At 38.1% G+C, this 16558-nt stretch overlaps 1 protein-coding gene across 1 annotated transcript in view; it reads right to left on the bottom strand.

Annotated features, from left to right (window-relative positions):
* GFPT1 (glutamine--fructose-6-phosphate transaminase 1) overlaps positions 1–16558 on the bottom strand; it is a 55884-nt gene that overhangs the window by 14285 nt on the left and 25041 nt on the right. Inside the window, exons 9-14 of the mRNA XM_042981616.1 lie at positions 13882–13987; positions 11808–11971; positions 10787–10882; positions 6092–6189; positions 1689–1809; positions 1139–1296 (exon numbers count right to left, since the gene is read on the bottom strand). Coding sequence (XP_042837550.1) covers positions 1139–1296; positions 1689–1809; positions 6092–6189; positions 10787–10882; positions 11808–11971; positions 13882–13987 — 743 coding nt within the window. The remainder of the gene's footprint in view (positions 1–1138; positions 1297–1688; positions 1810–6091; positions 6190–10786; positions 10883–11807; positions 11972–13881; positions 13988–16558) is intronic.

Below are 16558 nucleotides of genomic sequence, written 5' to 3' on the forward strand. Positions count from 1 at the left end.
TTCTCCTTCCCCCAAAACTTCTGAGTTTCTTTAAAATGAAAAAAATTCAGGGGCGCCTGGGTGGCTCAGTCGGTTGGGCATCCAACTTTGGCTCAGGTCGTGATCTCAGTGTTGGTGAGTTCAAGTCCTGCGTTGGGCTCTGTGCTAACAGCTCGGAGCCTGGAGCCTGCTTCAGACTCTGTGTCTCCCTCTCTCTCTGCCCATCCCCCACCGCTCACACTTTGTCTCTCTCTCAAAAATAAATAAACATTAAAAAAATTTTTTTCTAATGAAAAAAATTCAAATGTAGCTATGCACATGTTAACATCTTCTTCTACACACCTTTAATTAGAATCAAATTCACTGATACCTAAGTATCTCATTAAACAATCAGCAAGAAATATTACACACTTAAGCAGAAAAACAAAAATGCTAAAATCAAAGAGTAATGCATTTGTGCAAAGAGAATATCTTTTGCATTTATATATCTAAGATTCCTATTTTTATTACTAATACTAAATTTACATATATCCCAATTTCAAAGAGCAAAGTAGTCTAAGGCCCTAAAAAAAGTGTTTAAGTCTCCACAGATGTAGTATCCAAAGAGGAATTGATACTGTCATAGGATATTCATTTTTATTTTTTTAAATAGGCAAATTTTATACCAAAGGTGTACCTCCCTTACAAACTTTCAAAGGTAGTATGTACATTTTGTCATACTTATTAGAAACTATAAGTGTGCAAATAAAATATGTCAATAAACTATTGTCAAAATGTCAAAAACTATTAGAATTGAACTGGATGTTTAAAAAAAAAAAAAAAACTGGATGCTTCTAAATTTGTTATTTTTCTAATTCCCTAACTATCCTTAATAAAAGAAGAGAACATCATATTTACCATGTACCCCACGGCACCGGCAGGAGGAAGAGAAGTGATAAATGGATAGCCAGCAGAGGCCCTTTCAACCCCTCAAGATGGGACTGAGGCAGAGAATGACAAGTGTTTTATCTATTACTCACCATGAAGTTGTAAAATAATTACAATGATTAGTAAACTTGATGAGTTCTGTTAAGTGCTAACAAATGACCCAGAAGATACAGATTAGTGTGCTCCACCACAACTATGATTAGATAATCATGACAACAAAGTCAAGACTTACTTTTGTGCTGGCCACACCAATCTCGGGCCCGGCATTAATGTGAACTCCACAGTCTGTCTCCCTTGATATGGAACTGCCCACCGTGTTTGTGATCCCCACAGTTAAAGCTCCTCTCTCCTTACAGTACCGAAGACCCATCAGGGTGTCTGCTGTCTCACCTGTGTAAGAAGGAAGATAAAAGTAACACACAGAGCAATCAGCAGACCCTGTTTCTTAGATGCAAAAACAAAAAACTGACTATACTTTCAAGAATATCATTTAAGTAAAATTTAAAACATGCACTTAAAATAATAAGTTTGCCAAACTTTTAATAAAAGCTTCCTACTTTTTAGGATCTCCTTTCCTACTTTGTCTTTGAAAATTCAGCTCCTTGAGAGTAAAATGTTAATTTTACAAATTCATAAACAATTATGTAATATCAAAATAAACCTGGACTTGTCAAGTCATCTGTAATACCTATTTATCTTCAAATAGCAGTTTCTGCCAAGATATGCTATGATTATGAGCAAGAATGACTTTCCTTTCCTTCAAGTTTTTAAAATTAGCATACCTGACTGACTAATGAAAAAGCAAACATCATCTCGAAAAACTGGTGTGTTTCTATCCAGGAAATCACTGGCAAGCTCCACCATAACGGGCAACTCAGTCAGCTCTTCGAGAACTTGACGTGTCTGCAAGGAAAAGATGACCTGGTCATATGACCTTACTTCACATACTCTTGCTCACTGGACTTCCTTGGATTCAATGTATACTTTTCATAAAAATGATACAACAAGCATTGTTAGAAAATACAAATACAGACTATCCCACCGGCCAGCATACAAGCACTGTTAACATTTATACAAGTCTCTTTAGACAGTTAGCAATGCATATATTCTTATAAGCAAACACACCCACACATATAAAATGTTTTGAAGGTAGAAAAAGCACTGTTCTGAGTTAGCTTGAATGTTATCTCTAACTTCCTAATTCCTAATTTTTTAATGACAATTCCTATTTCAAATGAGATAGCCCCAGATATATAAACACCTCGTGAAAAATTAAACACTTCAAAAATACTATGTATCCACAAAGAGTACCATTTTCCAAAAAAATCAATACATTTTAGAAATCTTGTTTAAGAAAGCTTACTATTTCCAAACTTTGCAGCATGGAGGGTAAAGTAGGGAAGTAGGGGGCAGTGTGCTTCTATTCAAAGAATATCATAACATTTCTTTTACTAATTTCTCTTTCTTTTCTTTTCAAATTTTTATTTAAATTCTAGTTAGTTAACATATAGCTAATTTCTACTCTAATTCAATTCCTTTTACTCTCATCATCAGAAAATGTAAAACAATAGACAAAAATAAACTCTTAGGCAGCAAAATTTTTAGGCCCTACAGATGCATACATTTGGTTGTTGTGGAGACCACCTGCTTCTTTACACAAGCACCCCCTCCCCCATCTCTTGCCCCACCAGTGCATTTCTCCTTCACAGTAGTGAAACAACTGTAAAGGTTTCCTCACTTCATAGCCCTTTAATTTTTTTTTTTTTTTTTTGAGAGAGAGAGAGAGAGAGAGAGCGAGAGAGCATGAGCAGGGGAGGGGCAGAAGAAGTGGGAGAGAGACAATCTTAAGCAGGCTTCGCACTATCAGTGCAGAGCCCAGACGTGGGGCTCAATCTCATAATCATGACATGAGCCGAAATCAAAAATAGACTATCAAACACCTCACCTACTGAGCCACCTCACCTACTGAGCCACCAGGGTGCCTCAGCCCTTTAACTTTCTTTTCCACAAGGGCAGACTAAGGGGTACGAGCTCTGCCTGCTTGGGATTATCTCTCTGCCCCTGCTCGCATGCACCCACTTGCTCTTTCTCAGAAAGAAAGAAATAAACTTAAAAAAAAAGTAAACTCAATGGTTTTGTTCTATCATTGGTTTGGCACTTTTTAACAATGTTATAATATCACATACAGAAAGTCTTCAAAGATAAAATCTTATTTTTAACTAACCTTTTCCATTGATGTATTTTACTTACTAATTATACGCAAAGTTACTGACCCTAAATGCTAAATGTTTTCCCTCAAATAGAAATCAAACCTCCCCCTCACAATACAATATTTATATTGGAATTATATTCTTCAAAATAAAAAGAGAAAGATACAAATCTGGCAACTTACCAGATATTTTAAAATATATCCCACAAAAGTAATCTCAAGATATATATATCTGTGCTAATACATGTCTTTTTCTTTCAGTGGAAGCAACTCTTTATAAATAGACAGAATGACGTATTTTCATCCTAAGAGACTAATTTACTGTTATAAATTCCACTGACTGCATGTCACTGTAAAAACCCAGTGACAATTAACATTTTGAAAAGCAAACTATACTTAGAATGATTTTAGTTGATTGTTATTGTTCAGGATACACATTACATACATAAAAAAGCAGCTATGCATATGTGTCATTCATTTTCGACTCCACCAAAAACCACACAAAACCAAAAAATTAGATAGAACAGAATTAATGACACTATTTTGCATGACAAACCACAAAGGGACTTCTAATGTTTGTTAACTACAGTAGTTTCAGTATCTATCAAAAAACAAAACAAAACAAACCTTACATTTTTTCAAATTTCATAATTAGAGAATTCTAACATAGCATAAAATTTCTGTCCTAAAATTCACGTCTAGCATTAGATGAAACATTTAATCAATTTTTTTTTATTTCTGAATAAAGGGCTTACTCAGTAACAATAGATCTAAGCCACCAGTGAACTGCCCAAGCCCTTCATTTACACTCATGTCTTTAATTCATTCTTTTATTTCCATGATCAAAACAAACACTTTCTTAGGACTCTCCCCTTGAATACTGCCTAGACTTTCCTTTTTTTAGACCATGTGATTTGGGAGTGGGTGGGTAAGAGAACTGCGATGCAAGCGCTAGACAATCATCTAATTTCTGTCACTAGTTAAATGACTGGCTCCCACAAATACAGATAATAAATACTTACGCCCCAGCAAATAAAAAACTACTACGTCATAAACTTCGCGATCAATCCTAGAAGCAGAAACTGAGTAAGGGTCTTCTATACTTATGGGAGTTGACATCAACAGCATGATAAGACATCAACAGTATTATAAATGGTATTTATTATTATAAATGATTTTCATAAGAAAACTACACATGGATCTGATTTACTGGACTAAAAGACCATTATATTCCTATGCTTCTGCATGGACAACCAACACACATCTTGGATGCAGAATTTCAGCTTCCCAAAAATTAACTCAAAATGAATTAAAGATTAAACGTAAGGCCTGAAACCATGAACTTCCAAGAAAAAAACACAGGAACAAAGTTCCTTGACATGAGTCTTGGTGATGATTTCTTGGATATGACACCTAAACCACAAAAAGCTAGTTAAAAAGTAAACAAGTGGGATTATATCCAACCAAAAAGCTTCTGCATGGCAAAAGAAACCATCAACAAAGTGAAAAGTACACTACAAAATGAGAAAAAAATATCTGCAAACCAGGTATGTGAAAGGGACTAATATCTAAAATATATAAAGAACTCATAAAACTCAACTGCAAAAAATTAAATAACCCAATTAAAAAACGGGCAAAGGACCTGAAGAGACATTTTCCCCCTTGTGCATTGTTGGTGGGATTGTAAACTGGTACAGCCACCATGGAAAACACTATGGACGATCCTCAAAGAGGGAAAAATAGAACTACCATATGATCCAGTAATTCCACTTCTGGGAATGTATCCAAAGGTAAGGAAAACATTAACTTGAAAGGATATCTGCACCCCCCTGTTCACAGCAACATTATTTACAAAAGCCAAGACATGGAAACAACCTAAGTGTCCATCAATTATTGAATGGATAAAGAAGTTGTGGTATACACACACACACACACACACACACACACACACACACACAGCAATACTATTCAGCTATGAAAAACGAGGAAATCCTACCACTTGTGACAACATGGATGCACCCTGCAGGCATTATGTTAAGTGAAATAAGTATCACAAAGAAAAACAAATACTGTATGATTTACTTATATGTGGAATCTAAAATAAATAAGAAAATGAATAATAAAAATAAATTCATTAAAAAAAAAAAAAGGATCAAACCTGTGGTTACCAGAGGTAGGGGTGCGGAGAGGGGGGGAACTGGAAGAAGATGGTAAAAGGTACAAACTGCCAGTTTTGTACTGGCAAAAAAAAGCACTAATGATATAATGTACAACATGATGCTACAAGAAACACTGCTGTACAGGATATACAGGAAAGCTGTTAAGAGAGTAAATCCTAAGAGTTCTCAGCACAGAGAAAAATCTCTTTCTATATTCTTTTCTTATGGTATCTCTATGAGAAGATGGATGTTAACTGAACCTTCTGTGGTAATCATTTCAAAATATACCTAAGTCGAGCCATCATGCTATACATCTTGAAGTTATACAATGATGTATGTCAATTATTTCTGAATAGAACTGGAATGCATTTTCTAAGTAAAATTTTTTAAAATTTACTTTCCAAAGTAATTAAAGAACAAAGTCTGACAAAAAGAAGACTTTCTTTGTTTGCAGAAATGTGCCTACCAAGTAAGATCCTGTTGAGGCTCAACACATTACCAGCCATCTGTCTGAGTCAAGAAAATAATAATAAGCAAAACCTAACGACTGCTCCTACAGAAGTTTTTCTTACAGAAAACCTTTCCGACCCTTGGCCTTCCATGAAGTCACTGCAGGTGGTCTACCTGGATATCTAAGGACCTAAAGCAAATCTTCCGTTGATAAATAATTCCAAGCAGCTGTTAACATTTCTGCCCCGAATGCCTCCTGATTTTGGTCTTGACAACATAATATAACAAAGCATAATTTTACATGGTGTGTTACAGATACCTTCTAATATCCAACATCAAACAGTGAAAATCTTAAGAATCCACTTACTGCTACACCAGCATGATAACTTGTCCCACAAGCAATAAGAATCAAACGCCGACACCTCTGGATCTCCTTAATGTGATCCTTCAAACCGCCCAAATTCACTGAAATAAAAGTTTGTGTATATAATTATTTAGGAAAGAACCATATTGAAATAGGTAATCACTTTTCATGAGTGTCCACAGCCAATCTGGGAACAACACTACCATTTTAAAGAATTTTCACTCCTCTTGGGAAGCACAGTTCTGTATGGTTTTTAAAATTAAATAGGTCACAACTTAACTGTCTCTCCCAAACTTATAACTAACCTTACCTCTCCGGGATCCCACACATTTCTGGTTTTATCACACTCTACCCTGTTTGGTCATTTTTCCATTCCTCTCTTCAGATTAAAATTTCTCTCAAAGGCAAAAACCACAGGACACAGACGAGATTGCTAGATGGTGATGGCTGGGGTGGGGAAAGAGCTGGCCACAAAGGGGCATGAGAAGGTTTCTAGGGTGATGGAACTGTGCTTCATCTTCATGGCTGTAGAGGTTATGGTTATGATCATGTTGTGGAAGTTTGTCAAAACTCAGAATTATACACCAAAAATGGTGAATTTTATTATATCTGCTTATATCTCTTTAAGCTACCTGGGAAAACACTTAGTTACGTTAGTTTCCCGCACAGTGCTCCCACCCAGAACAGTGCACTGAACACAATATAAAACCCTCTCCTTTCAGTCCTTCCCATCTCAGTAAATGCCACCCCCAAGCACCCAGTGGCAGTGCCCCTCGACTGCCCCTATCCATCCTCACATCCATCCCCAGCAGGTCCTGTGAGCACACCTTCAAAAGGAGCCTCTAATACCATCATGTGGTCTAACATCTCTGCCCTAGACAAGAGCAACGCTTTCCTAACTACTCTCTCTTCTATCCCCACCTCCCAAAGCCTGTTCTCCACACACAGAATAAAACCACCTTGTAGAGTGATTCTTTAAAACCATAAAGTGATCTCAAAACCTTCCAATGAGTCTGTCCTCTTTCTGTCTCTATAGCTACTTATGTGTTCTTCTAAGGGCTTCTTGTGTTAGAAATACTTCAACGAAAAGCTAGTTTTCTACCTATGAGAAATTTTCATTCAATGTCCATTCCATTATTCAACTAATATTTCCTGAGCACCCACCAAGTGAATTTGCTACCCAAGATACTGTGGCTACCAGAGTTCAGGGCAGTTCAGGGGATGGCTGAGAAGACAGACCTGCACACCACCGGGCAGCATCCTCTGCGTCTGACACTTTTTTCTGCACACTTTTTTCTACCTTACTTGGACATAATGTAAAACCAAGGCATATGTTTTGCTTTTTATTTCTCTGAATAACTTTATGTTCTCCTTTTTAAATTTCAGTACTGAGAGGGTGTATTATATTTCTCCATTTAAAAAAAAATCAGAAAATTGGAAAATAAAATAAAACCACAAAAAGCTTCAGCAGCTTCCCAAGTAACCTGGAATAAAATCTAAACTCCTTATTATGGCTTCAAGTGCCCACATGTCCCGTCTCCTGCTTAACTCTGACCTCATCTCCTAGTACTTTCCCTCCCACCCTGGCCGCTGCAGCCAGACTGGCCTCCTTGTGGCTTCTGCACTAGACAAAGGTTCGTGCACCTCTGCCTGCAGAATTCTTCCACAGACCTCGGCATGTATTGGAAAGGTCTGGGAAGAAAGCAGACAATATCAAGAGGTTGTGTTCAGGTCATCCAACGGCAACAGTGTGAAGATGACTCAGTATAAAAGCAGAAAGACTACCAGGGAGACTTGTATTCCAGGTGACCAATGACAGGGAAATAAGATGGTAAGCTCAGCTGCCTGACAACTCGTTCCCTAAAAACCAGCAAATTCCCTGCTGGCTGAGGGAGGTTTGAGGTAGTTCTGGAAGGAGTCACCCAAGGTCTGAATGGATGATGCTTTCGAGAGAAGCCTAATTCTGATAAGGTAGGCCATGCTACTAGAAGCAATAAGAGTGCCCGGAGGACCGGAGCAGGGATGGAGCATTTCAAGATCACCACTGGACACCGAACCCTAGTCCGGCTCCAAAAGGGACCAGCAATGTGACCTTTGGCAAGACACTCAAACTGACAGAGCCTCAATTTCCTTGCCTTGATAAAAAAAAAGTTAACAGCTATCCTGTTTGTATTACAGAGCTTTTATGAGGAACATAACATTGAGAAGAGTGCTTTTTAAAATCATGAACTTCTCAGGGGCGCCTGGGTGGCTCAGTCGGTTAAGCGTCCGACTTCAGCCCGGGTCACGATCTCGCGGTCCGTGAGTTCGAGCCCCGCGTCGGGCTCTGGGCTGATGGCTCAGAGCCTGGAGCCTGCTTCCGATTCTGTGTCTCCCTCTCTCTCTGCCCTTCCCCCGTTCATGCTCTGTCTCTCTCTGTCTCAAAAATAAATAAACGTTAAAAAAAATAAATAAATAAAATCATGAACTTCTCAAAGTTTATCTCACTGTCTTCCTTTATGAATTAAATCTTTTCCCCGATCTTCCTTCCATAAATACCATAAGGCGGTCCTTACTACGACGCTCCCAGTCCTTCCAGTGCAACCACCTTTAACAGCCCCACACTGGCAGACGCAGCTTCCGTTTCTCCCCTCTCCTTCCCCTCGCTTCACCCTGGATGGAACAACACCTGAACTGGTGACTGCCTTTCGGCCTCTCGTCCCTCCAGTGCACACTGCAGACTGGTACCCAGTTCAATCCAGTGAAGCTCTATCACCCTGGTTTCTAAGCCTCCTGCTAGCTCTACAACTTCTACATGAGGCGGTCCCCCTGCACCTCCCACTTTAGAGCATTCCAGGCCCCCCTTGGCAGCTCCTCCCACCTTCTTTCCCAGACTTAATGTTCCTTACTCCGCTTCAAGTGTTAGATGTGGACAACTGGACCACACGTTATTCCGCCAACAGCTTGCTGATGGTTTTCCACTATCTCCCCTTCAGCTAATGCTGTTCTTTCCAACTGCAAGGCTCCCACGTCATCTCCACCGATTTAAACCTTTCAGATCTTTCAGACTCATGCCTGCCTGCTTCATGAGGCCTTCCCTGGCCCCAAAGCCCCTAGCCACAGACTGATTCATTCTCTACTCCTAATTCAACATTAAACTTTGTTTCCAATGCCAGGTATCATATTTACCTTTCTTTAAATACTTATATATTCACTCCACTTCTAGATTTATAAAAACCTCGAAGAGGAGACCATATTAGAAATAATTTCCCTATAGTCCCTGTTATGTTCAGCATGGTGTCCTGAACACAGATGTTGAGTTTATAATTCAGCTTCAACAAATCTCTCCTGTTGAGAAAGTATGATGCTGCTCAGAAAAAATAAAAAAATAAAAAAATACAGAGACAGCATTTACTCAGAGAATTCCATCAATTAACAGGACACAGCATAAAGAAGACACTTAATACCGTCCATATGACACACGGATTTGGGAACAGATCTTTTGCACACTAGCTATTATTTCTCAAAAACTAATTAATGCTAAGAAGCTTAGCCCAGTTCGCTTGTTAAACTGTTTACTAAACTGTCATGATGAACGAGCAGGGTTCCAAAAATGTGATTTCACAATAAATAGTTTATCTTCTGACCACAGAGAGTCCATCTCAAACTCATCTATGCAAGGTGTGCACACTCGTGTGACACAAGGTCCAGACAGAGTGTCCAGAAATACGACCAGAGTGGCACTCTCAGCTCTATCTTAAACAGGCAGGAAGGTACAGGTTTTCTCAAAAGGCATTAAGCAGACACCCGGAAAACCTGTCAGGAAGTTCACACCTTCACTCATCTAGAAACTGGTAAGAGAAAATCTAGGCTGAGCACATACGTGTAAGCTTCCCAACGAGAGGAGAACCAGTGCCCAGAACAGTCCTTGGTATATGGCAAGTGCCCATTAAAGGTTTTCTGAAGTGGAAGGAAGTTCAATGTTTTTAATTATACACTAGAGGACTCCCCCCCCCCCCCAGGAAGATCACCCTAATACTCTTTTAACTGACAACTTTCAAATGTGACTTTCCAGCCATTTGTTTTTACATTTTACATTAACATAACCACCTTATTGAGATGTCACATACCATAACATCTCCCTTTTAAAGTGTACAAATAGTGGGTTTTAGTATATTCCGAGTTGTGCAACCATCACCACTACCTAATTTTAGAACATTTCATCACCTGCCCCAAACCCCATCCCCATTAGCAGTCATTCTCCACCCCCTCCCTGCAGTCTCTGGCAACCATTAGCTATTATCTCCCCTGTTTTATTGTGGTAAAATACACAGAACATAAATTTAACATTTTTTAAGGATTCAGTTTAGAGGCATTAAGCACATTCACACTGTTGTGCAACCATCACCACCATCCATCTCCAGAACTTTTTCATCTTCCCAAACTGGAACTCTGTACGCATTAAATAATAACTCCCTCTTTGTCCACTCTCCCTGCCCCTGGTAACCACTAATCTACCACCTGTCTCTATGAATCTGACTATTCTAGGTATATCTCCTATCAGTGGAATAATACACTGAAGGACTTTTGAAGGATGACTGGACTCCACTGATGGCTGTAGTCACAGTTTTCTATAAAGCTATAAAGGACAATGAACTTTCAGGCTGCCAATGTCAAGCCCCACAGAAGACTCTGAAATAATAACTCGCATGTAGTTACCAGTATAGTCGTCAAAGTTGACTCTTCCTCTCATCGTGTTTACGACGGACTCTGGCTGCTCAAAAATTTCCTTCTGCATAAATGAACTGAAGTTGCCTAAAGTAATATAAATTACATCATTAAAATAACAAATTTGTACACAACTAAAAGTCTGCCTCCTGTAACATCATCTTAGTAAATGAAAAGAGGGCTCATGCATTAGAGTACAATATTCACATATGACATTTTACCCTATGTGAAGAAAAATAAGCAAGTAAGGAGGAAAACTCACTTTATTAACTTCATACCTAAAATATGCAGTGAGAGCAAAACAGGGAGTGGGAAGCTTAAGTTTTAGAGTCAGATCTAGGTTTAAATCATGGTTCTATCCTTTACCACCTAAATGGTTCTGGGGAAATTCTTTATAAAGTAAGAACAGCAACTACTTCACAGCATGGTCATGTGGATTAATATAGGAAAGACCTAACATATAGCAGTTATGCAATAAACGTCAGCATTTATCCCACGTCGACCCCATGACAAAGGAGGAGAATAAAAACCATGATGGCAATAATCATTAACAGTTAACAAGAGCAAACAGTACGTAGGGCTCACTAAGCATGTCAGGCACTGTTCTGAAGGCTTTACATAAACTAATCCTCAAAACAACCTTAACAAGGTAGGTCCTATTTTCCTCCTTCTGTAAAAGAGAAAACTGAAGCAGAGAGAATAAGAGAGGAATAAAGAACAGAACACAAACTATGCTTATAAAGTATCTTAAAAATATCAAGAACCATTTCAATGACCAATCTGTGTTTTTAACATCAAAAACAACAAACCATGAATTAGTTTGAAGGACAACTACTTTAAGACCAGCAGATAATTTTCCAAAGAAACATCCCTTTCTCTGGTGTTATCCCCTCACTCATCATGTGGAAGGTTTCAGTCAACACCGTGTCATCAGATTCCTACACTACAACAGGAAGTAGAACGTCTCCTTCCCATTAAGAACACCAAGCTATAACACGACAAAAACTTTCACCCTTCATGATCTGCTGGAGTTCCATCTGGAGGGTTTGCACAGCTCGTCCAGGGTGATCTCCTGCAGTTCGTTTAATTCGATGGATAGAAAGACGGCCGTCCACCACCGCCGCAACATCATCATCTTCAAGAAAGATGACGCGATTGGTATGTTCTATGACAGCACTATAAAATGTTCAAGGAGATAATACAGTCAACAATCAAGGATGATTATTACAAATAAAACTATCATCAAGACACAGAAACCATGGTTAAAATACAAACCTATCATCCTGGAGTATCTCTGTTAACTTTCTGGTTACCAAGGCCATTCCCTACAGGGCAATGGGCAGTTAACTAGGGACAATGAATAAAAGGATCTCTGTGCAACACCCTAAACCAAATTAAATTAGATCAGATCAGAAAGCATGGCTATTTCTTCCTCATTCTATCACCAAATCTTCCAATTTTAACTCCTAAATATTTTTCAAAGCTTCTATGTCCACCACCACAAACCAGTTCAAGCTACCATCAGCTCTTGGCTAGACCAAGAGCTAGGAACCTGCTAACTTATCCAACCACATGCCCTCTAATCTCCCTCCATCTGTTTTCCATTTCTGCCAAAATGAATGTCAAAAGGCAACTCCAACCAAGATTTCTCCCTCACCCAACAAAACACTTGATGGCTTCCCTTTGGCTCTTCAGAAAACCACAAAGCACAAAGCATGACCCCACTTTCTTCTCCAGCCTCCACTCCCACCAAACTTCCTCTCTCTATGCCAGCCACACTGCTACCCATCCTGAGTTCTCACATACTGATCAATTCACAAAAAGTGAATGCTCTTCCCTCTACCTCTTCACCTAATCAACTACTAATATGTTTTTATCTCTCAAGTGTCATTCCCTTAGAGAAATTTACCCATAGGAGTGTAAGTCACCCTGGTATAGGCATTCTGTAGCTCTTGTCACAGGTGGAATTCTACACTTGTGTGACTGATTAAAATTTGTCTCCTCCAATAAGAAAGAGCTCCTTAAGGACAAGTTGTGTGTGTGTGTGTGTGTGTGTGTGTGTGTTTAAGGATTATTTTATTTTATTTATTTATTTTTATTTTCTTTTATTTTTTGACTATCTCCACCCCCAACATAGGACTCAAACTCACAAACCCGAGATCCGGAGTCGAATGCTCCACCGAATGAGCCAGCCAGGCACCCATGGGACAAGTATATTTTTATTTTTACTCACCATTATCTCCTAAGCCTACCACATGGCTTTGCTCAGAGTGTTCAATATGAGTGTCTGAGCGAACGACAAAAGGATAAGCTTCTGCAATTTCTAGTTTAAGCCATAACTGTCAAGTCTGACCAACCTACTTAATGACAACAATGAAGCATCCCAGCACTAACTAACCACCTGCAAAAATTAGGCAACAGTGAAGCTTGTTCTCCCACAGAGACAATGCATTCCCGGCATGATCTAACCTGCGACCTATCTCATCGTTAGATCCCCTTAGGGCACAACAAATGACTCCAAATACTTGTTGGCAATGTGAACAATTCTGCTTTATCCTCATCACTATTAGTATTCCATTTATAAATGCATCTAAGCATCCCACAGTATTTTTCACTCAAAATGTCTTAGTCTAGTACTATTTCTTTTATAAAAGTGATTATAATCCATATTACTTCTGAATTAAAAAGGTGAGTGTCCTTATTGGACTAAAACTACAGTGGTTTAGCAACTATACTGTAACTGGTGGGACACTAACCCATTCTATTCTAAATTCCAACCTAAAATCTCTCCTCCCTGTAAGACCTGGCTAAGGCTCCAAAAAGAAGACGAAAAATATACAAGATATCAGTTAATATGCTAGAACAAGTCTCAAGTACTGTTATCTTTTCTTGGAAAACTGACCTACATGCTTTGAATTGAGAGAAAAAAACGTTCTTAGGAAGCCCATTTCTAAAAAGGGCACCTATATTTCCCTAATTGACAAAATTCTCTTACACAGCATAACGAGATATATACAAAATGACTTCTGGTTTCTATAACATGAAAAGTTTTGCTAAGATTCTCTGAATCAAGGAAGGAAGTTCACCTTGCATCAGATGCAAAGTAATATTCCACTGCTTTTTCTTCAACAGGGAAAAGGCAAGTTGTGCTGTCCACACGAGAGAGATTACAGCTTCCTTTCTTGTCCTTCCCTAGAGCACAGAGGTAACACAATCAGCAAACACGTAGATCATGGCCAATATAGAAATACACATAATTTTCTTCAAAATCAACAAAAAAACATAGCAACACAAAATAATTTCAGCAATTTAAAAATGCTAGGTAGGTCACCTTATTTCCATGCAATAAGCCAACAAGAACAGACAAAAAGTGTAGAGTGAAATAGCAACTATCAAAGAGAGCGTGGCAGGTAAGTGTTACATTACAAATGTTTTAACTATTTCTTTTCCAGGTAAAAGGCAAATAATTCACTAATATCACTCTTTTTTTAAATCAAAAGTATATATAGGCCTAATCTTAATTTAACCTTATACATAACTTGACAGAATACATATAAGTTTGTGTACCTAAACTTATCATAAAAATTACATTAAAAATGTCAAAATTATGCAATGAAAAATAAAGTGAAGACTAGTGGCATACTGATTTTTACTATCTGATAACAAAACTTCTCTAGGTTTTAAAAGTCAGCATAACAAATCAGGTTGCAGTCTACACTAATTCTGATTTTAAAACAAAGATACTTAAAACTCTCTAACCATGGTATACCATATATAGCACCTACTGCTAAGGACTGGAAATATTATAAAACCAGAATCTCTTCTTTCTTTAAAACTGGATTTTCTTACATTTCTTGTAAGTCAGGATAAAATACGATCCTTCTGCAATAATAATATACTTTTTTTTAAGAGATACAAGTTTATTGAATACACTAAAAAGGACAAGTGGGCAGGACACCAAAGGAGAGACTAGCTGCCTTCAATAATATCCTTTTAAATCTAGAACTTTAGAATTATGGGATCTCTACTTAATATGTCAAGTCGTGAATGAATTTTTTTTCCTTTTTGCCCATTCGCAACTAAAGTCAAAACTGGAAAGCAAAGTGAAGTCTGACACATTAGAAAGATATTTTTTAAAAATCACATAAATTAAAATCTATATTAATGTCAGAGAGACAAAAAAGCACCTTTACCTGAGATCAGGACATACCAGACCTTATAACCTACGGACACAACGGCCAGAGGACACTATAAATATACCTGCAAAAATTCATATTGTGTCTGTCGTCTAAAATGCATGTCTATAAAAGACTTGCTTATAATTATTCTTAGAAATGCACATCCAGGGGCGCCTGGGTGTTCAGTCAGTTAAGCATCCAACTCTTGGTTTCGGCTCAGATCGTGATCTTGTGGTTTCGTGGGTTCAAGCCCCGCATCAGGCTCTGCACTGGCAGCATGGAGCCTGCTTGAGATTCCTTCTCTCCCTCTCCCCAACTCGTGTTCTCTCTCAAAAAATAAACTTAAAAAAAATTTTGTAAAAATGTACACCCAAAGTTCTCCACAATCCATGCTTATTTGGTGTGTTTCAGACATGAAAATAAAACAGCCCTTTCCATCCAAATTCAACAGCAAAAAGATATTACACTTTAAAAAATACGTGTAAGGTGACATCCTAGAAAAAGTAATGCTACAGAAGGGTAAAGCAGATTGGTGTTTGCCAAGGGCTGGGAATGGGAACAAGGAAGGGCTGGCTACTGAGCTACAGCTGGAGGGAACTTTCACAGGACAGGATTGCTCTATACTTTGATTGTGGTGGTTATACAACCATTGGCACTTGACAAAACTCATGAAACTGCACATCAAAAAGAATGAATTTTACTGGTGTAAAAAAAGTAAATCAAAAAACATGCAGAAGGATAGCCCAGCACCTACATTTTCAAAATAAATACAACCAGTTTTGGTTATAAAATGCCCTAAAGGTATCAAGTTTCACTATACTCCTTCTCCAAATGTCATTCTTTGAGTGACAAGGTATATTTAATTATATTATTTAGAAGGATTTAAGATAGCATTGCCTATTTAAATGAAAAAAAAACATTTACCACTTGATACCTATACAACTGTTACAATCCATAAAATGTTTTGCCGTACAATTATCTCATCTGATTTGAGTGGCACACAATTATGACCATCCCCTTTATTTTGTCCGTTGTTACACCTGGAGAAAATAGCAAAAGCCTAAAAGCCATCCCGTGTTCTCCCCTTTACACAGCCTCTTCAATAAGAGGCTAAACTCTTTAAATGAAACTTTGCTGAGCCACACGTTATCTACATACTAGCAACCAGAGAAATAAAGGTCACTAAAATACAATGCCTGATCTTAAATAAAATGTCTCATGGTAAGTTTCTCGTCTAACTTCTTAAGACCTTAGCCAATGTTTTTCCGTTATTTCTAAAAGCAGTCTAAGAAAATGTGCAAGATAATAACACAAAGGTAATGTATACAGGAGCAGGATTATTAACAGAAATCTGTAACTCTGGATCCAAAATTCTATACCCTCATTGGTAAACTAGTTTGTCTTCTGAAAAGGGAAGGAGAGGGAGGAGAATGTAAGAAGAAATCCTACCATTTCAAGGTCGAAGGCTATTTAAGGAAGTAACTTTCTGCTTTAAATAAAAAAGCTAAAGCAGCCACTATCTAAAGATGAAGAGGTTTAGAGTCCTTTGCTATTTTTTTTCAAGAAACCAAGAATTATACATTAA

The sequence above is a fragment of the Panthera tigris genome, chromosome A3 (genome assembly GCF_018350195.1).
Source record: "Panthera tigris isolate Pti1 chromosome A3, P.tigris_Pti1_mat1.1, whole genome shotgun sequence".
Classification (NCBI taxonomy): Eukaryota; Metazoa; Chordata; class Mammalia; order Carnivora; family Felidae; genus Panthera; species Panthera tigris.